The sequence below is a fragment of the Rhipicephalus microplus genome, chromosome X, assembly GCF_043290135.1.
Source record: "Rhipicephalus microplus isolate Deutch F79 chromosome X, USDA_Rmic, whole genome shotgun sequence".
Classification (NCBI taxonomy): domain Eukaryota; kingdom Metazoa; phylum Arthropoda; class Arachnida; order Ixodida; family Ixodidae; genus Rhipicephalus; species Rhipicephalus microplus.
The window spans coordinates 332,837,847-332,864,269 of record NC_134710.1 but is presented as its reverse complement, the minus strand read 5'-3'; the positions used below and the strand labels follow the sequence as shown (position 1 = coordinate 332,864,269).

Genomic DNA, 26,423 nt, shown 5'->3' with positions numbered 1-26,423 from the left:
ATATCTCTGAGGCGTCTGAAGCAGTTCTGACAGACGTGGTCGTTGTTATGTGCATGGCGGGCAGATTTCGGCGAAAGCTTCTGGAGGGCAAACAGGCAGATGTCTTCGACCTTGCGGAAGTTTCTTTGATAAGGTATTTTCTTTTCATGCAACATGATGTAATCTGAACAAAAAATTCCATCCCGGCTGAAGTGGTCAGCCATCTCCACGCTCCTTGAGGCTCAAATTACTGGCAATGCAACTATGCGTGAAACCAGCAGCACGAAGGTGATCTATCTGTCGTCTGTTTCTATGTCTCTCACCTTCAATGAGAGCAGACGTAAAACAGCGTGCGCAAGTATCCGCAGTGCGAGTGCAAAACTGAAGTATAGTACGTTAAAATGAATTTCACAATGTTTTTGTCGATAAAATTACGGGAGGCGTAATCTTTGTCCCTACTTTGAACCATATGATCTAAAGCATAGCCTCCGAGATGCGGCGCGCAGCAATTCATCTGTCGAGCAGACGACGGATGACAACTTGCCCTAAAGCGTGTTCTTCAGTCTAATGCGGCAGTCTTCGTGCCCCAAATGATAAAAATTTGTAATGAATCGTTTATGAATTCATTCAACATTCAATTCTGTTACCCAACGTGTTGCGAACACATGGCTGTCACAGCAGCTCCATCTGTGTGTCAGTAATGAAGAGGCACCACATATTAGAAGTCTCAGTGCTCTATGTATAAGAGTGAATTCAGATACTGTAGAATATCGTGTTCAAAACAGTTACTCCTGTCTGCTAAAACAGCCTTTCTTCACCAAATGCGGTCACGTTTACTCGCGTTTGAAGCTCATTGCCGCTTTTCCGTTCCGATTTCTAGATTTCTCAACCTATCAGCTCATCCTCGAAAAGCTCTGATTTGTACCACGAATATTGTCGCTAAAAACAAAATAATGCAAGATGTTTTTCTATATTACTGTATGATGGCCTTCGGTAGTCTATTTACGAGATTTTAGGAAAAATCGAAGATGGCGTTTTTTATTATTCAAGTTTCAGTGGAGTACACTTTTGCCAAATGAGAATTTTGAGACAATATATAAAAATTTACATTTGCCCTTGAGCAACAATAATTTATGTACAGAATGAACACACTATATCCTTAAAACATGTCAAGTTTGAAAACGCTGCTTGCATTACTTTCGGAGAAAAAAAAAGGGGGGGAATACGTGACTTATTTTAAACTGTCGCAAAATTAGACATTTTTAAAAGGTATTTTCTTTAGATCTACAAACTTGAAACCATATGAATTCAATCTTCATTAGACATGCATATCAGGTAAAAAATATCTTCGTTGAAACAAAAATATTTGTCCTTTTATAGCATCTGCAATTTTCGAATATGACAGGTGACGAAATTGGTGCCTCCGTGTTGGTGAAGTTTGATTTTTTTCTCTCGTGTAAGTTATGCCGTTAATCATAAAACGAAGTTGACTTTCGGGCTACCTGGTGAGAGATGCACGAAATATAAAATACTCAATGAAATCTAAAATATCAACTTTTCGACCCGTGTCGATCTCTCGTGGAATCACCCCCCTGCATGTGCACAGCGATACGTACGTAGACATCAACTTATCAATAGGTATTGTTGACCAAGTTTGCGGCTTTGTTGCAACGAGTTTCAAATATTACAGAGTTGTAGAGAACTCAGCGACATCCATCTCCGCGGGCTCCGCTTCTGTTATTTGCGTGTGACGTCACACTGTTACCGTGCTTCCCAACTTCCCATTACATCGCCCTCGGCAGGCCAGCTGCATTGCCAAGGGCGTATACTTCCCAACATCGTCGAAGCCAAAAAGCTATTCTGCATAACGTTCGGGCATTGAAACATTTGCCGAGACGCCTATAGGTCGCACTGACAGTCTAATATGTCGAATACTGTCACGTTCAGACGGAATGAATGCCGCAGTAGCCAAGGTGACGTAAACGTCAACTACTCCACAACAAGCTAGCTTGTTGTGTAAAAAGAAGAAAAAGAAATAAAAATAATTAAGACAACTAGCAGTTGTTCTCTGTACAAATACAACCAATGAGCGGGGCTCCTTAGAAATGGGACACAAATGGATATGCGCCTGGTCTCGCTGATGGCGTTCATGCAGGTGGTATGTTGGGGAGCAGGTGTGGAGAGGGTAGGCTGTGCTCGGCGGCACGCACTTCTTGTTTTTCTCGGTGCGTTTTCCCGGCGCTGGAAGCTTCACCCGGCAGCGTCGGCGACGGTGGAGTTCCGGCCTAACGAGCTCCGGTCCTAAAATAAAGAAAACCATTCTCGAGATGAGGCGATGTAAATCAACATAGAGAGCTGGACGCGCCCCCAATCGATGGCACAAATTGGAAGCGTCCTCGTGTGCCTACATTTTTCATTCATAATTTTACACTCGAGTCGCAGCGAACTAGAACCGCCTCTTTAGCTGCTTCTTTCATTTCTCTTTCCAGCTCTCTTTGGAGCCACCGTTGGTTTTCACAATGTTCATAAAAAGTGTGGAATGCATTTGTTTTTTATTGGAGCCAGGCCATCAGTAAGCCTCCAGAAAGCAGAGTTTGTAGAGGTATGTGCTCTCTTTGACGTTTCAATACATGCAGCACTTTCTAAACAGCGTATGAATGATGTTTTGGAGTTTCCACAAATATACATTCATGCCATTAAATGTAAGTTGGTCGCGAGCGTGTCGTACATTGTGAGAAAAATACAATGCAGGTATCCTTTTGGCATGGCAAATATCTTCGATAAGTGTATACTTAGCATGATCGACCATATAATTCGCGGCTCTGCTTTTATAGGAGGCGCTTTCAAGCAATGCATTGCTCGCCAAGGGACCAGAGTATACATTCCTACACAGCTGGTTGGGAACTGGTCTGCTCACAGGGTGAGTAATTTTATCACTAAGCATATGGAATAAACGCAGGCCCACACACATGCATCGCCTGTTGCTCAGAAGGTGTTGTAGCTTGTGGAGTACTTTAGAAAATTTGGAAAGAGCAGATGGAGTGACTGGTGTACGGAAGTTCTAGGGCTTTACCTATATAAATGCATACATATGCTAGATGACCGCTTTCAGCCGTGGCCACTTATGCATGAATCGAAGGTAAGAGCAAATACAGGCATTTTTTTTTTTGGATAACTACCCAAAAAGGTTAAACCTTGAAGTCTCGTAATCAAATAAAGTGCACATGAGTCAAAATAACCAGAGTTAAACTTTGTGGCTCTAAAGTCACTCTGCCTCACCATGGCTTTAAGGTAAGCAAGTGCGTTCTTTTAAACGTGTTCGTGCGATACAGTTCGGAGAGTGTTAGGTGCACCAACTTGAGGTGTCGAGGTGGCGGCATGGTTTTAAGAAAGAAAACTCACGGTATCTTTTATTCATTCGCTCAAAATAACTCGATGGCGATCTCCTTTATTTTTATTCACTCTCCCCCATCCCTCCGAAAGCTTTCTACACCTAACGTAGTTTTGCATTGACTCCAGCATTGGAGGCATTGCAAGATTTGTGCACCTGACCACATTCTGCACTGCCGCCGTGATCGGCACAACTTTTGGCTAAGTGGCGATGTAATGAAATGTCATTATAATTTGACGTCATAGGTATTCAATGACGTCGAAATTATGACGTCATATGGTGACGTCCTCCCTTGATTTTTATAATCACACGCATTGACGCTGGCGCGCAGGGATGCCGACATTCAATTTTCAAGTTTCATGATGCATCTAAGCATTTCAACTCAATAACAACCTTTCACGTGTAGACTATACCACTACGAACGTTAAGTACCTCTGTAACGCTCGGCACTAAGAAATTTGTTACATAGACAGTATACACGTATAGCGAAGAGCTCCCTTGCACGTCCAAATAACCGGGTTTTTACGGTAGAGGATATTACTTCTGTCACGTTGGTACTAGGTTTCATGAGAGTGGAATGTGCATGGTCAAAGTTGCTTCACTAGTGAAAAAAAAGTCGCAGAAACTTGAAGAGATATGTTTGCTGAACGGATTAAGCAGGCTGTAATGAAACGGCGGCCGCAATCGCTCCCCTACCGACTGTTTCACAACTGTGACATCGAAAGGTTCTTCAGCCTCAGCCTTATAAATTATCGTGTGAGTATCCGGCTGTAAGTCATTTCTCAACTACGGTTTACTAAGAAAAGTAACATTACAGAGGATCTTCATGTTTTGAAATTGGCGCCGAAATCGGTGCAAGTAAGCGTCAACGTCACGTCACAAATTTCGATGCGTTTTGTACGTATTTTAGCCACGTTTACTCGACAAAATTTAGCTGGCAAACCTGGATCGTTAGGACTGTGACCGCATTAGAAGATAGCGTACTTCATTTTTATTGATTGAAAAATTTGTAGTCTCTAGTAGACACCTTTAAAATCTATGACGTCGTAGTGATTTGGTGCGGAAACATCAAGGTGGCGTCGCCCATTGTCTTTGATTTTCGTTCTCGATTCGTCGTAAGAGCTGAGCTTTTGGTATTGTGAAAGGGTAATTTTTAATACGAGAAAAATTGTTGTTTCTTTCATTAGTGTCTTCTTGAGCTGCAGTGTGCGCTAGCAAAGATGAGGTCAAAACTTCGGCTCACTAGTGCTCTTAAAAACGAGCACAATCTATGTGATAAACATCAAATCTTCTACATGGCGGTAATACGAAGGAATGAGAGGTTGATTATCACATCCAAGGAGCTGGTCGTTCATAGAAAGGTTAGCAGTAAAGCGTTATTACGCTGTACACTCTCCTCTTCTGTGTCTGCAGATGCGAGGAAATCCACCACCACTGCATCTACAGCACCCGATCAATCAGTTTCTACTTGCACATCTTCAAAAGCAACTATAGTTAAAGACTAAAAACAATTTCACCTTCAATTTCAGTACCTGACGTCTAGTGTTAATTGCGTCACACTTTAGGGGACTGGCTTGTCTCCCGCCCGTGGGTCCCACGTGGCGTTATCACGCTCATAATCCAGTGGTCTGTACAGGCTGACAACAACGCTTGAAAAACTCAAAATCGATTTGATTGATGATTGATTGATTGATTTGTGGGGTTTAACGTCCCAAAACCACTATATGAATATGAGAGACGCCGTAGTGGAGGGCTCCGGAAATTTAGACCACCTGGTGTTCTTTAACGTGCACCCAAATCTGAGCACACGGGCCTACAACATTTCCGCCTCCATGGGAAATGCAGCCGCCGCAGCCGGGATTCGAACCCGCGCCCTGCGGGTCAGCAGCTGAGTACCTTAGCCACTAGACCACTTTGGCGGGGCTCTAAAGTAATGTAATGGGCAAAAATTATCAAGTTATCGCAATAAACGAGGTGAAATTGATATAAACGCTTCGGAAACAAGCAATCCCTCGTCAAGCGTGCGATTACTTCTCGAACCTGCGTTTCTCCTCCGCCTTTGTCACTACATCTGAAAAGGCAAACAACTTGACAAAACCCGTCGCACACGACGCGCTGTGGCAAATGCCACAACAAGCAGGAAGTTGAAAAGGCGTGACAAAATGTCGCACAGCGAACTGGTGAATGGCTCTGACAAGATTCTACTCGTGCTGGGGATACCCCACATCATTACCCGAATTGTTGACGTCATCGACGGTTCGGTAAATGGAGCAGCGGGAACTCTAGTAACGGAAATCACTAGTTCTTCATGCATATACACATTTCCTCGGGTCTCACCGTATTGGAGCTGCGTGCAGCGCAGGATTTGTAACTACACCGTTTGCTACAGAAGTTTTGTGGCCGGGTGTCGAGTAAAAAAATGCACAATCAGTAAACACAACTAGCTCTTGGTTATCTTTCGAGAAATCATTCACAAGGCTGATAGCTTGCGAGTGATCTGGATAGGTGAGGGGAAAAAAGTCGTCCTTTGATACGGAACAGCTCGCTTACTCTAATAGCATTGTATTAGTATTTACGTGCAAAAACCCCCTGATTATGAGGCACGCCGCAGCAAAGGCCTCCAGAAATTTCGACCATTTGTTGCTCTTTTACGTGCGCCGTCGTTGCACGGTATACCTGGGCGCCTATATATAGCATTTCGACTCCGTTGAAGCGCGACTGGCATGGCCGGCAGTTTCCTTTATGATACCGACCTCGGACAGGAGCTCTTTTGAACTGAAACAGGTGCGTTTACCCCGAATGCGGTGTGTATGTGGGGGGGGGGGGGCGAAGGAGCAAGAAAATACCGCTTGAAAGGCTGTTCTGACGGGCGACTTATAACACGTGTAAACGGGAGTTCAGCATACACGTTGCGATGGGTTAGTGGTTATTGTGCTCGACTGACATCCTGAAGGTCGCGTTCTACACCTTATGAAGGGTGCGTTCTACACCTTATCGCCTCCGAGACAGGCACGCATCTTTCTGAGCAGGCGCGCACGCCTTCGTTCGTTTTCGAAGATAACTGCCAGATGGCGCTCGTGTCTAACGTGCCTTCCATGCGCTCACTAGTCTTCGCTGCACGGATCGAGACTAACGCAGCGCTTCCAGAATGCAATTCACCGATTTCCTCTCGCAGAACATCAAATAAACGTTTTGTTCGTTGTTACCACACGCACGACTATATCGTCTTTCGACGACATTTGCAATGAAACATGCAGATACGGGGACAATTTTTTTTTCCCCGACGCTGCCATCTGCTCACGTCACTTGCCCAATGCGACCACGCAGGCGACAGGAAGACGCTGCGGTATCGACACGGCGCTAATGAACACACCGTGACCAATTTTCACATTTCCTATTGGCTGAGAACCCCGTGGCCTCCGCAGTGCTGAATGAAACTTATGAGATGAATTTTGGATTTAGGTGCACGTTAAGGATTTTGATTGATATGTATGGTTTAACTTCCCAAAATCACCATATGATTATGAGAGACGCCGTAGTGGAGGGCTCCAGAAATTTTGACCACCTGGGGTTCTTTAACGTGCACCCAAATCTGAGCACACGGGCCTACAACATTTCCGCCTTCATCAGAAATGCAGCCACCGCAGCCAGGATTCGAACCCCCGAACTGCGGGTCAGCAGCCGAGCACCTTAGCCACTAGAACACCGCGGCGGGGCGTGCACGTTAAGGAACACCAGGCGGTCAAAATTTAAGAAGCCTTCCACTATGGCGTTTATATTAATCATATCATGGTTGTGGGTTGTTAAATCACACCAATTAGTAACATTTTACAGCATAGACAAACACCGATAAAACTGTGATTGCTGTATCAATTCAGATCACAGCACATTGGATTTAAAAGGGCCCTGAAACACTTTTTGGAAATGATCTGAAAACGTTGCCGATTGGTAGTTTAGGCTCCTGAAAACACACGAGCCAAATATTTTAGCGCAGTAGGTGGCCTGGAAGAAGTAAATAATCCTCAAAATCAGCTAGAAATTGTTGCCATGCCTCACTACAAATGATGCTATTTACCCGAACGACCGTGCTATATATACCCAGATGTACGGCTATTGGCTCATTTGAGCATCGTGGCTGCAATTTACCATGACCGCCGCAGGACGCCTCCGCGTTACCGCATATAGGCGCTCCCGATCGCGCTAAATGTTAGCCGCGTGCTCGAAGCAAAATAAAAGAAGAAAAAGACCTCGACATCTTACGTTACTTTTTCTCCCGTGCTCTGCTTAGCTTTCAGCGCTTTTTTAGGGTCGAGAGAAAGCCAATATATAGTGGGGCTAATTTCGGTACCTTCGCTCTGGCTTGGCGGATTCTAGAAAATTGGCGGTAGCTGATTCGTGAAGCGATAAACGTTTTTGAAGAGGCCATTCGATGGTTACTTAGAAAAGTGTTGCAGAGTCCCGTAAGAAGCGAAGCATTTCCGTCTGCGTCGGCCCCTTTGCTTTGTTATGGCCTCCAAAGTGTGAACATACCCTTCAAGCAGGATCAACGAGCCCCAATCTATTCTTTTTTTTACTTCAGTGTCATTAGAGCCATTGTGATAAGTATGAAGGTCTTGAACGAAAATGTATATTTTCAGGACACATCACCCAGGTTTTTTTGTGAGCTTGTCTATCCACGAGATAGATAAGGCTGCTTGCGTTATCAACGAGGCATACATACTATAGTTTGCAAAGAAAGCATAAGACACTCAACCGAGAAGTGCTTTTTATCTGTCAAGATATAGTTGAGGTTTAGAAAACAAGCGAACTGCCCTGAAAGGCTGACGGCCTTTGAAGAGATCCTTCGTGTACGCCAGTGCACACGAGCTGGAACCGCGGTCCGGTGTATGCTGTTGTGATGTTCCCCGAGGAGCAACACCGCATTGAGTCGTCGTGCACTGGTCATAGCTAACGGGAAGCTTATTTTTCATTTCCTTTAATTTCTTAATTTAAGTTAACAATACGAGGGCTTCTTGTGTTAAGGAAGCGTCATCTCAGTGAACTTGTTGCCCCCCTCTCCCCTCAGTTTTGTTTCATATGCTTCACTGAATCACTCCGTGGTCTAAAATACCAGATATAGTGTGGGGAAAAAATGTACATAAGACATTAGCAGCGATACGCTCAGAAGGTGATGGCATATACAGAGAGACTTGCGGATATATGTTTCGAATCTAAAGACTTGATATTACAGACTCATGCTTTATTACCAAGCAAATGTTTGATTCATTTTCAGCACAGGGAACAAGTGGAGAACAAGGAGACGTATGTTTACTCCAGCATTCCACTTTCGCATTCTCGAAGACTTCATCTCGACTATAAACAATCAGTCAACTATATTAGCTGACAAGCTTGGAAAAATGTGTTCACCCGGCAAGCGCACCGACATCGTCCCGCTGGTCACGCTGTGTACCTTAGACATTATTTGCGGTAAGATCTTAAATATTATTTATCCCTTCAATAAATACTTCCTAACACATGTGACCTGGTTTCTACCAGCACTACGCAAAACAATAAATAAAAAAATGTGTTTAACAGCCACTGAGGTAGGCACCCTGCAACAGTTCTCTAGAATTTCAACTCACTAATGACACTCCGTTAGTACAAGTGCAAGCTTTTTTGATTGCTCTCCCAGATTCTCGAGGTTCCTGTCGTCACATGCCGTTTCGTAATCTGCAGCATACTACGCTGTTGCACCTTCGTTTTGTTCAGGGCTGTCAAACGGGTTAGAAGTAGGAGAGCTATATTGGAGCAGTGGCAAACCTATACACATTGAAAATGCTAAAAAAATATTTTATTACATTACAACTACATTAGAGAAATAATAATGACCCTGAACACATTCCAAAAACATTTGCCTAATTATTGAAAGTAGTAAGTGCGTTCGAGCTGCTTTCCCTCCGAGTCCACGTGCGAAGGTTTTATTTACGTACTCACAACTGAGAAGTCACTTTTGATATTGTTTCCCGTAAATGCCAGAGCTCACACTTGCACAATTCCTTCAAGGTGGCCATGCCGTCCATTGTACCGGCGATCTTGCGCCCTTGAGGCGAGTCCCAGTACTATTACGCTACGTATGGGAATCCTAAACACATCAATAAATTTTAGCCACTTTTGTGAGACAAAAATGCCCAGAAATTCCGTACAAAAAAGTCACAATATACAGCAGAAGTTACGAAGCACATCGCAGCAGCTTCTCATAAAACGCGCGCACCCATCGTCAAAGTTCGCATGTCCATCCACGTTTTTGCAAGACGGATGTCGACGTCGTCTTGCAAATATATATATATATATATATATATATATATATATATATATATATATATTGATAGTACACCTTTAGTGGTGAGCAGAAGAGACGTTTACTTTGTGGAAAACGTAGCGGTAGAACCGACCAGCTGTCAAGCGGAGCGAGCGCGAGCAGCAACAACACTCTTCCTTCTCTTCTTCAGCTGGCGTTCCGGCCTGTGCCAAATATCAATGCTACAAATCACTCCCCCCTCAGAAAAGGAGCCATCCTGGCGACCTATGGAACGGGTACGACGGGTGGGTCGTAGTGCGGCTTCAATCGATCTACGTGAACAGTCTCGCGGCCTCGATGCCGTCGGTCTGTTGATGGTTGAACCGGCTCAACAATATAGTTAACCGGTGAGGCCTGACGTAGGACTCGGTAGGGGCCTTCGTACTTCGGCAGTAGCTTGGTGGAAAGACCAGGAACAGATGAGGGAACCCGAAGCCATACCAAGGCGCCAGGCGAGTATGACTGCGAAGACAGGTTTTCGTCGTGACGGTTCTTCTGGTACGCTTGATCTTGGGCGGTTAAGGAACGCGCGAGTTGCCTGCATTCTTCTGCATAGGTGGCGACTTCAGATAGAGTTGTGGATTCCGAAGCGTCTGGATGATACAAGAGAATGGTGTCCATGAATGAGGAAGGTTCGCGCCCGTAAAGGAGGAAGAACGGAGAGAATCCTGTCGTAGACTGAGTGGCGCTGTTGTAAGCGTAAGTTACAAAGGGTAGTATGCGGTCCCAGTTGGTGTGATCAGCGGACACGTACATGGATAGCATGTCGCCCAGTGAGCGGTTAAACCGTTCGGTCATTCCATTCGTTTGCGGATGGTATGCGCTGGTTGTCCGATGCACAACGTTGCATTCGCGAAGAAGGGCTTGTACCGCTTCGGAGAGGAACGTACGGCCGCGGTCACTGAGTAGCTCACGAGGCGCGCCATGGCGTAGAATGAGATTGTGAAGGATAAATAAGCCAACTTCACGTGATGTGGCCTCTGGCAGCGCAGCAGTTTCAGCATAGCGTGTCAAGTGATCAATGGCGACAATCACCCAGCGGTTCCCGTTAGGCGTATAGGGAAGGGGACCGTACAAGTCAATTCCGATGCGGTCGAAAGGGCGGGAGGGGCAAGGCAACGGCTGCAGTTGTCCATTGGCTATGTGTGGTGGGCTTTTTCGGCGTTGACATTTGGAGCACGAACGCACGTACTGTCGGACAAAGCGGTACATTCCGCGCCAATAGTACCGCAGCCGGAGACGTGCATACGTTTTTATCACACCGGCGTGGCCGCATTGAGGATCCGCGTGAAAAGAGTCGCAAATGTCGGCACGTAGGTGGCGAGGAATCACAAGCAACCACTTGCGGCCGTCAGAAAGGTAGTTGCGACGGTACAGGAGTCCATCGCGGATGGTAAAGTGTCGAGCTGTGCGCTGCAGTGAACGATTGGGCGTAACTTGGGACGGCCGAGACAGTAACTCTATCATAGAGGCTATCCAAGCGTCTTGGCGCTGTTCATAGGGCATGTCCGCGTACGAAAGTGCCACAGCATCGAGGCTGGATACAGAAGTACTTCCGTGTTCATGGGGAAGTGGAGAGCGGGAGAGAGCGTCGGCATCTGAATGTTTGCGGCCTGACCTGTAGACGACACGGATATCATAGTCTTGGAGGCGTAACGCCCAACGAGCGAGACGGCCAGATGGGTCTTTTAGTGACGATAACCAGCAGAGGGCGTGGTGATCAGTCACGACGTCAAATGGACGGCCATAGACGTAGGGTCGAAATTTTGTGATTGCCCAGACGATGGCTAGACATTCTTTTTCTGTGACTGAATAATTCTGTTCAGCCCTAGTAAGAGTGCGACTGGCATAAGAAACGACGTACTCGTCGTATCCAGACTTGCGTTGAGCAAGAATAGCGCCAAGTCCGACTCCACTTGCGTCGGTGTGTATTTCTGTAGGGGCATCAGGATCAAAGTGACGGAGAATCGGTGGAGATGTCAGCAATTGACGTAGTTTCGCGAATGCCTTATCGCAATTGGAAGACCACGCCGAAATGCCCTCGGTGTCAGAAAGTAGCCGTGTTAAAGGGGCCATGACAGATGCAAAATTACGGACAAATCGGCGAAAGTATGAACATAAGCCGATAAAGCTCCGGAGTTCCTTAAGTGTCGATGGCTTCGGAAACTGGGCGACAGCACGGAGTTTTCCAGGATCAGGTAGAACGCCGTCCTTGCTGACAACATGCCCTAAGATGGTGAGCTTCCGGGCGGCAAAATGGCACTTTTTCAAATTTAGTTGGAGCCCAGCATGTGTAAGGCAATGCAGGACACTTGCGAGGCGCAGAAGATGGGTATCGAAGTCTTTTGAAAAAACGACGACGTCGTCCAAATAGCAAAGACACGTCTGCCATTTAAGGCCTCGAAGTATGTTGTCCATCAGACGCTCGAAGGTGGCTGGGGCGTTACAAAGGCCGAACGGCATCACGTTAAACTCGTACAAGCCGTCCGGAGTTACAAACGCAGTCTTGGCGCGGTCAGCTTCATCCATGGGTACCTGCCAGTATCCCGATCGAAGATCCAGCGAAGAAAAGAATTCTGCACCTTGCAAACAGTCGAGAGCGTCGTCAATTCTGGGGAGCGGATAAACATCTTTGCGCGTGATCTTGTTAAGGCGCCTGTAATCCACACAGAATCGGATGCCCCCGTCCTTCTTTTTGACCAGTACCACCGGGGAGGCCCACGGACTGTTAGACGGCTGTATAACGCCACGATTGAGCATATCAGACACTTGATCGTCTATAACTTGGCGTTCGGCGTGGGAGACCCGGTATGGACGCTGACGCAATGGTGCGTGGGTGCCAGTGTCAATACGATGGACAATTGCAGATGTTCGGCCCAGACTGGTTTGTTTGAAGTCGAACGATGAGCGGAAGTGGTCGAGAAGTGTCAAGAGTTGAGTTCGTTGGTCAACAGGAAGGTCAGGGTCAATCGATGGAAGGAAGACGTCGAGGGAAGAGGTGGCGGATGTGAGAGCGGAAGTAACACTGGCGATCTCAAGGCTTTTTGCTTGATAGGGCAGTTGACTGGTGCAAACACAATCGATGTCCTCAAGGCGGCCGATGCATTCGCCACGGAATAGGGTGACTGGTACAGAAAGGAGATTCGTGGCATAAATGTTTGCGCAAGTGGCTTCGACCGTCAGAAGAGCAAAAGGCAGAAGAACGTTTTTTCGAGAAGTGAAGTCTTCTGACGGCGTGAACATGACGTCCGAAAAAGCGGCATGGTCGCACGAGATCGGCACAATAACAGAAGACATAGGTGGAATATCAGTCTCCGCGGCGACGACAACACGAGAAATAGAAGGCTTATTATAATCGTCGTCGGAGAGCGATGACAATTCTAGTTCGGCCCGGGCACAATCAACAACGGCATGATGTGTGGAAAGGAAGTCCCAGCCTAATATGACGTCGTGTGAGCAGTGCGGAAACACGATAAATTCAACCACGTACAGAACGCCCTGGATGATTAACCGAGCCGTGCACGTCATAGAAGGGTTCACGTGATGCGCTGTTGCCGTACGAAGGGAGAGACCAGAAAGCGGAATCGTAACTTTTCTTAACTTGCGACACAATGCTTCACTCAATACAGACACGGCAGCTCCGGTATCTATTAATGCTTGAACGGGGATACCTTCAATCAAGACAGTTATTTCATTATTCGGTAGAGAACGAGGCCTTGTGGAGTTCGACGGTGGCGCAGTTCTTGCCTCCGGAACTGCGATGGTCAGTTTTCCGTTTGGGCAGGTGGTGCACGCCGAAGCATTGGTGAAGGCGAACGTCGGCGCGGGGAAGGCGATCGGCGTGGGTTGAAGGCGCGGCGGCTCGGCGGAGAAGTGTCCGAAGCTGCATGGAACGGCAGCGTCTGTGGTGGTTCTGTGGGGGCGTAGCCGTAGGTGCCATCAATAATGCCTGAGTGAGGGACGCGCCGGCGACAGAACCGCTCAACATGGCCAGGCTGACGACAGTAATAACAGATAGGTCTGTTATCCGATGTACGCCAAGGGTTGTTGGGAAGCGTTGAAGGACGGCGGTAAATGGGAACATGCGAGCCTGCCGGTACGTGTGTTGCGTAGAAGGCGTTCGCTTGGTGGGCAGGGTCGACGACGTTTGACGGCGCATGTACCTGCCTTCGCGCGACGTCAGCGTAAGTCAGGGGAGCGGACACAGGTGGTGGCTGGTACGTGGGGGGAAGTGCCTCGCAGACTTGCTCTTCGATGGTTTGGCGCAGTGACGAGGTCAGCCCATGCGTATTGCTGGGAAGCAAGGGGGCAAGGGACAACTGGCGTGCCACTTCCTCTCGGATAAATTGCTGGATTTGCGGGGTCAATACAGTCTGTTCTGGAGATATTGCACCAACGGTCAATGCTGGCGTGCTGGTCATGTCGAAAGTAGGCCGTCGCGTTGAAATGCGCTGTTTTCGCAACTCATCGAAACTTTGGCAGTGTTGGATGACTTCCGAAACTGTTTGCGGGTCTTTAGCCACCAGCATGTGGAAGGCATCGTCCTCGATGCCCTTCATAATGTGTTTTACCTTGGCGGTTTCCGACATGTCAGGATCAAAGCGACGGCAGAGGCCTACGACGTCCTCAATGTAGGACGTGAAACCCTCTCCCGACAGTTGGGCGCGATCCCGCAAGCGCTGTTCTGCACGGAGCTTGCGCACTGTCGGTCGGCCAAACACGTCCGCGAAGGTGGTCTTGAAAGTGGCCCAGTCGGTAAGCTCGGCTTCGTGGTTGTTGAGCCAGAGCTCTGCTACTCCTCTGAGGTAAAAGTGGACGCGGCCCAGTTTGTCGTTTTCGTCCCACCTGTTGTTGACGCTTACTCGTTCGAACGAAGAGAGCCAGTCCTCGACGTCCTGCTCATCGGTGCCGTTGAAGATGTCTGGATCTCGCTCTCTCGGGACGCCGGGACAGTGGACAGGTGGAGATGTAGGAGCCGTCTGCTGTGCAGCGTCGATGGACATTGTTGATGGCGAAGGTAGAGTTCGGTTGCGGAGTTCCAGGATGGAAAAAGGTACCCAGCACCTCCACCACTTGATAGTACACCTTTAGTGGTGAGCAGAAGAGACGTTTACTTTGTGGAAAACGTAGCGGTAGAACCGACCAGCTGTCAAGCGGAGCGAGCGCGAGCAGCAACAACACTCTTACTTCTCTTCTTCAGCTGGCGTTCCGGCCTGTGCCAAATATCAATGCTACAATATATATATATATATATATATATATATATATATATATATATATATATATATATATATATATATGTATATAGTGGGAGTAATAATTCAACGGGCCAGTTAGTCTTCGTGAAGGTATGGGATATGGCACAACGGGAGCGTTGTCAACAAGGATAAATATATTTATTTCCCAACAGTTTCGGGAGGGGTCCTCCCTTCATCAGGGGATGTGTTATACTGACATGAATTTCCAAACTTCGTGGCTGCCGAGTCCCTCTCGCCTTGAAAGATGTTTGCGAGAGTGAGAGGGAACTAAAGAAAGGTAAAAAAACAAAAAAGGGGGAGAAAAAAGACGAAAAAGAAAAAGAAAGAAAAGAAAGAAAGTAAAAAAAAGAGGAAGAAACACTGCTAACACTGAGAACGAAACCAACTGTCCGTGTACGTCCACATACGGTTCTTATCACGTGCTGTTCAGTTCTCGACGTGTGTCGGGCCACCCAAGATTGTCGCCGCAGTACCGGGAGGGTCCGTGACGGCGTGCGGGACGGACCCTCCCGGCACCGCGGCGACAATCTTGGGTGGCCCGACACACGTCGAGAACTGAACAGCACGTGATAAGAACCGTATGTGGACGTACACGGACACTTGGTTTGGTTCTCAGTGTTGACAGTGGTTCTTCCTCTTTTTATACTTTCTTTCTTTTCTTTCTTTTTCTTTTTCGTCTTTTTTCTCCCCCCTTCTTTTTTTGTTTTTTTTTACCTTTTTTAGTTCCCTCTCACTCTCGCAAACATCTTTCAAGACGAGAGGGACTCGGCAGCCACGAAGTTTGGAAATTCATGTCAGTATAACTCATCCCCTGATGAAAGGAGGACCCCTCCCGAAACTGTTGGAAAATAAATATATTTATCCTTGTTGACAACGCTCCCGTTGTGCCATATCTCATATATATATATATATATATATATATATATAAGGGAAAGAAGTGTATACCTAAGGGCTCGTTTTTCCGTGTTTTTAACACAATAATAATGAGATATAACAGACAGTAATGCCAAGGAATGTACAGGGGAAGTTATTAACATTAATGGAATGTATATATATATATATATATATATATATATATATATATATATATATATATATATATATATATATATATATATATATATATATATATATATATATATATATATGAGATCTGACAGACAGTAATGCCAAGGAATGTACAGGAGAAGTTATTAGAACGAATGGAATGTAAATAAGAAGAAAGAAAAGTGGATGAAAAACTAACCAGCCGTTAGCAGGAACCTACGACCTTCGAATAACGTGTTCAATGCTCTGACCATTGAGCTACCACAGCGGCCTTCCCTCCCTCCACTTTTTTGGGTTTATATGTGAATTTAGAAGTAGGGGGTGATAGTCAGCGCCATCTATAAGCCAAGCGACGAGTGTGAAAACACTCTTTTATGCGCATGTTTGGCGTCACGTAGCACGTGAACTTATTATGAGCGGGCAGCTGATTAATAGTCCCTCGTATACAACCTAATGACACCAAGTCTGCCAGTACGAGACCCTCGTTTAATGAAATAAGGGAAAGAAGTCTATACCTAAGGGCTCGTATTTCCGTGTTTTAACACAATATTAATGAGATATAACAGACAGTAATGCTAAGGAATGTACAGGGGAAGTTATTAGAACCAATGGAATGTAAACAAGAAGAAAGAAGAAAGAAAAGTGGATGAAAAAATAACCAGCCTGCTCACGGCTGGTTATTTTTTCATCCACTTTTCTTTCTTCTTATTTACATTCCATTGGTTTTAATAACTTCCCCTGTACATTCCTTGGCATTACTGTCTGTTAGATCTCATTATATTGTGTTAAAACACGGAAAAACGAGCCCTTAGGTATACACTTCTTTCCCTGATATATATATATATATATATATATATATATATATATATATATATATATATATATATATATATATATATATATATATATAAGAAGTAAAGACTCACAAATTTTGAAATTGCGGCTACAACAAATGCATGAGCAGGAAGCAGACAGTAATTATTTATTAGTTGACATCATTTGAGCTACATGCCAAAAGTAAAAAAAAAAACTAAATCTATTTAGCTGAGTCAAATCGAATTCAAGCCTTTCAAGAAACGCCTTTTCGCGACAGGAGCTTGACTGCCGTCTTCACCAGTTATTCAAGCGACACTGCATTGTGTCATTCCAGTCAGGCTTGCAGAGAACGCAATTTACTCATATGTTGTCATGCAAAACAATACCTGCTCACATAATGGGTCCAAATACTTGTGCTTACCCGTTGCCTTTAGGAAACGCTGAAAAACATTCGCGGAACTAGAAATGCCCGGGTTAGCACACCGCAGAGCCGCGAAAAATCTGTGCTGCCCGATGAAGCCATTTTCGACGAATACATCTTTCATTATTCGGCGTAGCTCTCTGCGGCTTCCGTTCTCTGCCCGCTACAACTTGCTGTGTTTATCTTTCCCGTTGTTGGCACACTAACCAAGCGAAATAACTCAGCGCAATCCAGCTTCTAATATCGCTGATCGAGGGGCGAGAAGGAACAGAGGCAAGCGATACGAATGCATGTCAACCACTTGCCGCGCTTCGCCTGATTTAAAATTGATGAAATAAGGAATATGAAAAGACATATGAACAAAAGAGAAGTTCTTTAAATGCGCATCAAATTGTTTTTATCTCTAAAAACTTGTGAAGGCCAATAAATGCGAACATTCACATCAACCTCTCTCCGTTGAACCGCATTTTAGGATGCCCGGCAACCGCTATACAAGTGTGCATGTTCTTTGAAACCAAAACTAGCGCCGAGTTTCCTGGTCCTGACTAAACCTTATAATTGTGTAGTTACTTCATAACGCATACTATACCACCATCACACTATCTGTATGAAGGTTTTTGCTGTAATGTTTTAGCATATTTTTCTTTGTTCTGGAAAAATGTCTTTTTCTAGTTCTGTCGTTAATGTATGACGTTGCATTTGTTTTTGTTTTATGTTACCATTTACTGTACCCACCCTGTTACGGCCATGGTGGCCAACAGTATATAGAAATAAATGAAAAAAAAATCCAGTGCCTATATATACGGAGTGGGCAGTGAACGGTTGTCACAGCGCGAGCACTCGGTGGGAGACACTGCCTGCGTCGGCATTGCGACGCGAAAGAAGGGAGAGCGTAGGAGAGGGATGGGGACGGGCTTGCGCAATGGTGGTGTAAACACTTCTGGGAGGGATGCCTAAAGGAGAACGAGGGGGCAGCGAGCGTTGGCTAAGACGCTGCCTGCGTCGACTTTGCGAGGGGAGAGAGGAAGGAGCGTGGGAAAGGAGAGCCAGGGGGAGGGAACGTGCAAGCGCAGTTGGGCGCGGAAGATACTGTACCAAACTGCTCATAAGATGCTTCGCATTTAAACTCGTTATTAAGGCAAAATCATCAAACGCGCAAACTCACTCAGCGCTGGCGTTCCACGACGGCGGCGTCAACGCGACTAATACATGAAATCATTCCTCACGTTATAACAAATTGTTCATCACAAAAACTTGTGATGCCACAACACGACATTGTCGCTTGGCCAAAGGTGGGTCAATCACCGAGACAGTGCAAAACAGCGTTATGTGCAGAAAGCTTTAGATAGGGTGCCGGAGAGGATCATTGATACACTGATAAGAAAAAGAATAAGGCTTTCGCTTTCGAGTCGTCTTAGGGGAATGTCTCAAGGCCCCTGTGAGTTTTCTTCTTTTTTATGCGAACGAGCACATGGAGGCTTTGTTTTGGGTTGAATTGTGTGAAGTGCCTCAGTTGTTTGAAAGTGTGGCATGAGCTTTATCTGCAAAGAGAGCGCCCGTGTTTACGGCTGTTCGGTAGGCATGCGTTGCCTACAAAGTGAAGAGAATAGACTAAACCGTCAGTCGTGGTCAGTTAGTGGACAGTCAGATACTAGATTCTGGACAGTTATCGAGTAAAATAATTGTGAATAGATTACAAAATTCCTAAATATATAATATATATAAACAAAAGCACAGAACACAATGGTAGGTCTTCGAGGGGGAAGGGGGGTGAACTTGAGCCATTCATACTTTTCTAGCTTTTAAAGGCACAATTCAAATTAAAAAAATCACAGTTTCACCGCAAGGGTGAATCATTGAATAGGATAGCAACAACTTCTAATGTTATACTCTGGTAGCTAAAGCTCGTCTAGATCCCATAATTCTTAACTCTACAGAACACAGAGGTAAGTGAACGTGGCCGGACCAGAGACAGATACTTTTTGCACAGCATCTTCGCGTTGATAGCGAAGCATGCTGAAGGGTATACAAACAGACCGCTGATCCATACCGAGATAGTGCGCGCTCCAGCGATCGCGACCTCGCCCTTCGAACCAAAGTTCACAGTTGCTGCATGCTCAATCAAGACCCCTCGCCCTTCCCGGTTCTTTCATGCTCGTTAAAGACGAAGGTTGTGTTTTTTTTTTTGGCTTGAACATTTCACAAAGGTTCACTCTATGGGGAGATTGTATCGTATTCGCCTTCCGTGTGAAGGAATAGGGTCATCTCGTTTGATCCCTGTTTCAGCCGCGTGCATCACCCCCGCTCGCGCGCGTTCACCCGCGAATAAAACATACAATGCGCGGGCATATGTTATAAATTTGGACTTCATGCAAACATGACGGTGGCAGCGGTCACACTTACGGAGGAAACCCGTCGAGGCTATCCACGAAATTTCTATCACAATAAAAAAAAGTCACTATCGGGCGAAGTTTCTCATCGTTTTCAGCCAGAAAACCTATTTAGTGGGATACAATTCAAGACGGCATGAGAGGCCCTTAACAGATCGTCATATTGTGACCACCTCCGCCCCAAATAAATATTCCCGAGCTTGTGCCGGATGGCAGAGTCACCGAACTTTCGGCTCGTGGCAACAGTCTGGCCAGCGGGTTCATTGCAGGGTGCAGGTTTATATTCCTTCATCTTTGAGGAATATAAGCTGCATTTTTAAACACTGCTGCAATTTTAAACTGCGCCCGACTGTAGATGTTCTGATGATGAACGGAATGCGTCTGGTTTATCTAAATTAACAGTTCAACAATTGGAGCTAAATTTGTTCTGGTGGTTCAGCAAGGCAACGACAAAATTGTTCAGAAAAATTAAGGGTGTGGGTTCTATTGTCGCCAAGGGCTTTCCCATTTCAATGAATTAGATAAATGAAAACATTACACGTGCTTTCTTTCACTGCCTATAACAGAGACTCCCTCCTTCTCAGTTTTATCGGCGAAACAGTTGAGCAGATCAGATCCCACGTACCTTGGAAATTGACGTTATGAGAAGCTTGCGGAAGTAAGGCGACCGTGTTGTGATTTGTTTATTGAGCGATATGTTACAAAACAACGATAATTAAATGTACAAATGTTGCTCGTGCAAACATACCTTGAACAGTAGTAGATGTTTATATATACAGTTATTTACACTCGTGCAACGCTGCCAACAGGAATATGAGTATTAGCAACACCAGAAGCGATAAGGTTAAATAAAGGGCTCGCGGGGATAGTGTACCCCTGAGCACTTCTACATAAATCAACTTTATCACATGGCTCTTAAGTACAATTGATGATAACCTGACGTGATAGCTGTATCGTAGGAACACATATGTAACATTTATGAAATCGGATAGCCCCAACACTGCAACAAGAATTGAAGTTTCATGAACATTAGAATCAATTGGAAAAAAGTTCTGATGCCTGGTGTAGTTATGTGACTGTTTCATTGCCACGCAGAACGTTGGGGTTTGATTCCTGATTGGATCCTGATATTTATTCTTTGCATTGTTCAGGTCAACGCTCCCGATGTCAGGATTTTCCTAATGCTAATGCGTTAAAATTGCCCATGTGTGTTCTCGTCATTTCTTGGTAAATACTTAAGTGTCAATCACCTGTGGCAAATACCCACTTATATGGCGCATACCCGCCCGTAGGTATGTGCCACTGCTTGGTGGAAGTGCTTGACCACGTACGCGATGGAATAGCAGCATCATTCATGTCTTGACCAGCGTGTCATATTCGTCTAGTCATCTTACCCTGCCATACTAATTTTGCTTCACGCCAAGTTAAGGGGTTGATCACGAGAGCTCGCATGCGCAAGCGGCTGGATAGATAGATACGTAGATGGAAGCTAAGAGTGGCTGCAGTACACAAAGAAATGCTTTGCATTTAATAATTATCATCATAAATGGGCATGCGCCACAGAAACTGTGTGAATCCCACTACTCCCCATCAGTCCACTGAAAAAGAAGAAGGCAACAGTTAGTCAAGGAACTTGACTCCACTTAAATGGCTGGGAAGCGATGGCGGCGACCCGAAGTCCCCCAGTACGTACAACTAGAGATTTCTAAGGCGCGGAGAAAGCAATGGCGGTGCCGAGAAGACCCCGAAGCCAACGCAAACGATGATGTGCTCGTGTATCAATGAAAGTTGCGAACGCGTGATCTCAGTGCGAGTTCCTGTTTCTGAAATTTAAACAAACGTGTTGTGTATGGGACCGTGCTCGTGTATCTACGAAAGCTGCGAACGCTTGAACTCAGCGGGAGTTCCTGTTTCTGAAATTTGAACAAACGTGTTATGTCTGTGACCGTCTGTTGTGTATTTCAACCTTCTTTGCACTGAGAATCGCAATGAGAACGTAGAAACAAGCTGGTAAAACATAGGTGACGCCTATAGCAATAACCTCACCTATGTTTCACCTTCACCTATGCTCATAAGGAGCAACCTGGAAAAAGTCTGCATCATCTAGCTAAGGCTTAGAAACAACCAAAAGAATCAACCAGATTAGTCTTCAGCACAATAGTTCACTTTTGCTGTTTAGAGGCCGGCGTGGCTTATCGCAAATTTTGACAATTTTTTGCTCATGTTTTAAATTGACACTCCTGACCTTGCTTGATTTATTTCTCATATTACAGAGACGATAATGGGGACATCGATTGAAGCACAACATGATGAACACTCGCCATATGTAAAAGCTGTGAACAGGTGGGTTTTTTTGCTTGTTTTTTCTTTTGGCGCAACTTGTCATTGTTTGTCTTGCTCGTTAATCTTTGCGGCGTCCTTCAGTTGGGACGCGCATTGGCCCTTCAGCGCTTAATGTTGTCTGTCGGCCTTTATAAGGCAACGATTTGAAATGATCGCGTTGTAGTGAGCAACGATTGTAAGACTGGGATGCAAGACCGAACAGCAGCCTGCTCAGTTGCTCTCATGTCTTCGTTTAGTGTGACAAATACATGCGTGTTTTCTGGCCGAAGTAAAACTCGAACGATAGAAAATCATCGCACGGCCACTGAAATAATTACGTCGAGGTCACAGCGCTGTAAGAAATGACGCGACAGAGGGCAATATGACGTGTAGCTGTTCTCTCACCTATCCACAAGAAGCCAGAGGCAGCTACGGCAACCAGTGTGGGCGGAAAGATGAAGGTGCGTTCATCGTCCACAACGCGTGCCCAGCCAAATTTATTTTCGTCATCACCACATGTACCGTGGCCTTGCCCTGCAAACTACACGCATGGAGCCGAAAACTCTTCGCAGCCACAAACAAAAAACAAAAACAAACCAATTTACATAAGTTTTACTTCAAAGCAATAAAGGCATAACCTCTTATGCTCGGTGCCGACGCTTCGCTCACGCCAAGCCGATTTGCGGATGGGATCAGTCATGCACATATTTCAGTGCTGGAACCTTAAGGCGAAAGCCTTTAATGTCTAAGGCTCATGTCCGTTCATCCGCCCGTCCGTGCATGCCCTGGCATGGTTGCCGCCAGGGTTCGACAGCGGACGCAGGTCAGATTGAACTCCACAGCACTCACGCTTTGCCGGCGTATAGCGCGTGTCCAATAATGCAATTAGGGAGGCGTGCACATCGCGTTCCATTCTAACCGACCCCGTCTTAATGAGGACAGGCATTTTTCGAAGATACTTTGGAAATTTTATGCTATCATATGGCGTTGTGTCATTTGAATGAGACAGAAAAATGCTATAATTGAGCCTATATTAGGACGAATTAAGATACAGGGCAATGCGGCACTTGTGTCCATTTCGTGTTGTATTCTTACCGAATCGTATAGGCGAACATTTTACGCTCGTGCTTGAAGACGACATTACCCCCCCCCCCCCCCCACCCCCCCCCACCCCCGACTGCCGGCATTTCCCGAGACGACTCAATAATACTTGGCTGGCGAACATCACGAAGGACGCATTGAGTTTTATGTTGAAGTTGAAGATTTTTGCTTTTTCATACGGAACGAGGAATTGTAAAGCTAACGGCAGTGCCTTGCAGAGCCCCTAACTTTTAGTTTCAGTTGAAATGCACGTACGTTACGTTGAAATAGAGAAAGTGTCTGTACAAGTAACACGATGCAGGTGGTAAATTGTATTTGTCATTCTTGTTTGTGAAATTAGAACACTGAAGTGTGTATCCAGTAAAAAATGACTGTTTAATTATGTCAAGGAAAAGGGCCACACGAATATACATTCTGTAATAGACTTCTCGGCACTGAGGGCAATTAGCAACTGGAGCCGTCGCCGCGTCGCCATCTCGTCCCTCCTTCTTCCCCGGTGGTCACAGTGCTGTCCGGCGCCCTCGTTTCCTTTACTCGTGGCTACCCTTCGGTGTCAGGTTACAGCCAGAAGGGTGTTTTGCGAACTTGCTAGAAAGGCTGCGAAAAAGGGCCGTTTTTTTTTTCCGGGCACGCCGTTTATACACGAACGTTCTCATGCTGAGAATTTCGTTTTCAACGATATATGCACTGCATGACCTATTCTTCACGAAGTGACAATTATTCACATGGCCCTATACAAACTACAAGTCTAAACTGCAGTATAAATGAATGAATACCGTGCATGATAAAACTTGAGAGTGATAACATATTTATTTATAAGTGATATAAAACTTCAGGAGGACATTTTTTTTGCATATCGCAGTTGGATTGCCACTTAAGGCTATTGGGGGCTCACCACAGAGGCAACCAATTCATAATTGGCCTTCCGTTTTCATTGCATCAGCAGAATGTGTGTCTTGTACATGCATCCACCTATGAAAAACAGTAAACTGCACCTAGCCCGTCGATAAACAAACAAGGCTTCTCAAGCACCTTATGAATGATAGAGTGGCTCCTCAAGCCTAATTAAACGTGTCTTCTCGTAAAGAAAGTTCCCGTGAACCAGCTTTGTCGTTTTACAACGCAAGACATATCAAAATGTTGAGTAAATACGAAATCACTTCAATGCAATCACCTCATCAGGCTTATTACCGCCCACTGTGTTCCCGAATGATTCATACCAACTTCTACGATTACTAGTAATCACACACCTTCAAGCGACTTACTTGCTAGTCTATGGTAGCTCGTCTACGGTAGATGGGACGGTACCCTGTTTACAGCATACATTGTAACAATAAGAAAGAAATTAACTGTTTGTTTGTCTGCAGGGAACATATCAAGCAAATGCAAATGACTCATTTGTTCCTAAACTTTAAAGGTTAAATGGTAACAGCAAGAACAATTCCACGGAGTGTCATGCTTACCCCGTGAATTTTTGTAACTTTCAGGTTTGTCCACAGAACACCTTATTCACATGTCAGAACATTTACAGATTTCAGCGTAATCTGTATATATATATATATATATGTGTGTGTGCGTGTGTGTGTGTGTGTGTCTGCACGCGCTGCCCAAAATTCGCGCCTTGTGTGCGTTGGTGCAACAATGCGTGCGCTAAGGCGTAGGCAAGATATTGGTTTGAAAAATTTCTTCCACTGCTCATCTTGTGTCTTACAGGTTGCAGAATAGTATCAATGACTCGTTACTGCTGTAATAAATCTAAGTAATAGGAAGGCAATGTTTTTACTTCAAAGCAGTGACTGGTGTATACTGACTTCACTCATATAGCAGCTACAGCTTTTTTTTGCGGAATTCATACGCTCTATGCGTCGCATTTCGCCTTCAGTATCGATCGAGTTCACTCAGTGCCTGACCATCTGAAACGGTCCTGAGGTGTAACAGAACAGGCAGTAAAATTTCTTTGCCCAAATAGAGTAAATAAATGAACTAAGTACAGCAATCCTAATAAAGTGTGATTGATGGAAACATTCGAATGAGGTTTATAGTCGTTTAAAATTCGAAATATATGAATTCCATTTTTTACAGATACTGTTCTGTATATGCGCCATCGAAATATGTAATCAGTGAAGCACTACATGTGTTTTCTTGAGTCATTAATTTGGCTGGCTTCAACTCGAAAAGCATTGCCAGAGGACTTTGCAAGTCTACGGCCTTCGATTTGGCTGTGGTGGTGCTGTCGTCTTATCATTGTCATATTCGCTATGTCACTGTTATTGCCAGTGGCGTCATTATACGAAAATAATTCTCGTCGCCCACGCGACTTTTCTCCTCACACAGACAAACTTAGGTGGTCAGAAAGCACATTGTTCAAACCAAAAGTGATCTACATAACTCTATAACTCGAAAATCCTTCGTATATAATATTTTTTTCATGGTGCATATCTCATTTTTTTTTCAATGACACCTGCACTTGAATTATCTCTTTCTTTATTTTTTCAGACTGGGAGAGCTATTTATTCTACGAATGATGAACCCATTTCTCAACAGCGAGTTCATCTTTAAGCGCACATCCCTCGGCAAGGAGTATTACGAGTGCCTGCACACGCTGCATACATTCACAAGAAAGGCAAGAATACACTGTTAAAATGCTGACATTGATTTCATTGAGATATCTACATTATAACGCCCGACAACAGCCAACTGATAAAAAAAGATGTGTGTTTTCACTGAGTAGTCTCGATATTACAATTATTACTGCTGAGCCTTGATTACAGAACAAAATCGTCATAATGAATTTATTAGGCAGAAACCTTTAGAGACGCAAAGAACTTAAGATAAGATAACAAACATTCGTCGCACATTCAACCTAAATGTTTTCAGGGGGCATGTCATGTACGACAATTCATTTTTGTCCACATTATCACTATTATGACTGGTCGTAACTACGGCCAGACTTTCTCAAGCAGAAATATTATTATTAACAATAATATAGTTTTTGAATTAAGCGAACAAATGGATCCTGTCTTGACAACAAAATTGCATTGATTTATAGAACACTACAAAAAATTATTATAATCATGTTCGTAAACTATATGTTGTAATACTGGAAATGGGGTCTTCCGGTGATCGGCAGCTTACAGCACCGCAACATGCGTAAAGCCTAATCATCAGAAGTCATCACGACTTTTCAGGTTACCGTCCAGCATGTGGTTGCTTCACAAATTTTGTCAGCTTGTTTTCTTACGTAGTTGATTGTATACGGTCCGGGAGAAGAAATACGCTGATTCTAAGTTGGTGCAATAATCAACCTCCAAAATTTTTCTTGTACAATTCGGGAGAAGAAATACGCTGAATTTAAATTAGG

General features: G+C 45.0%; 1 protein-coding gene across 1 annotated transcript in view; it reads left to right on the top strand.

The window, feature by feature from the left end:
* Window positions 1–26,423, top strand: part of LOC119162052 (uncharacterized) — a 105,108-nt gene that overhangs the window by 70,250 nt on the left and 8,435 nt on the right. Inside the window, exons 15-19 of the mRNA XM_037414536.2 lie at window positions 2,469–2,581; window positions 2,814–2,899; window positions 8,643–8,836; window positions 21,913–21,982; window positions 25,559–25,685. Coding sequence (XP_037270433.2) covers window positions 2,469–2,581; window positions 2,814–2,899; window positions 8,643–8,836; window positions 21,913–21,982; window positions 25,559–25,685 — 590 coding nt within the window. The remainder of the gene's footprint in view (window positions 1–2,468; window positions 2,582–2,813; window positions 2,900–8,642; window positions 8,837–21,912; window positions 21,983–25,558; window positions 25,686–26,423) is intronic.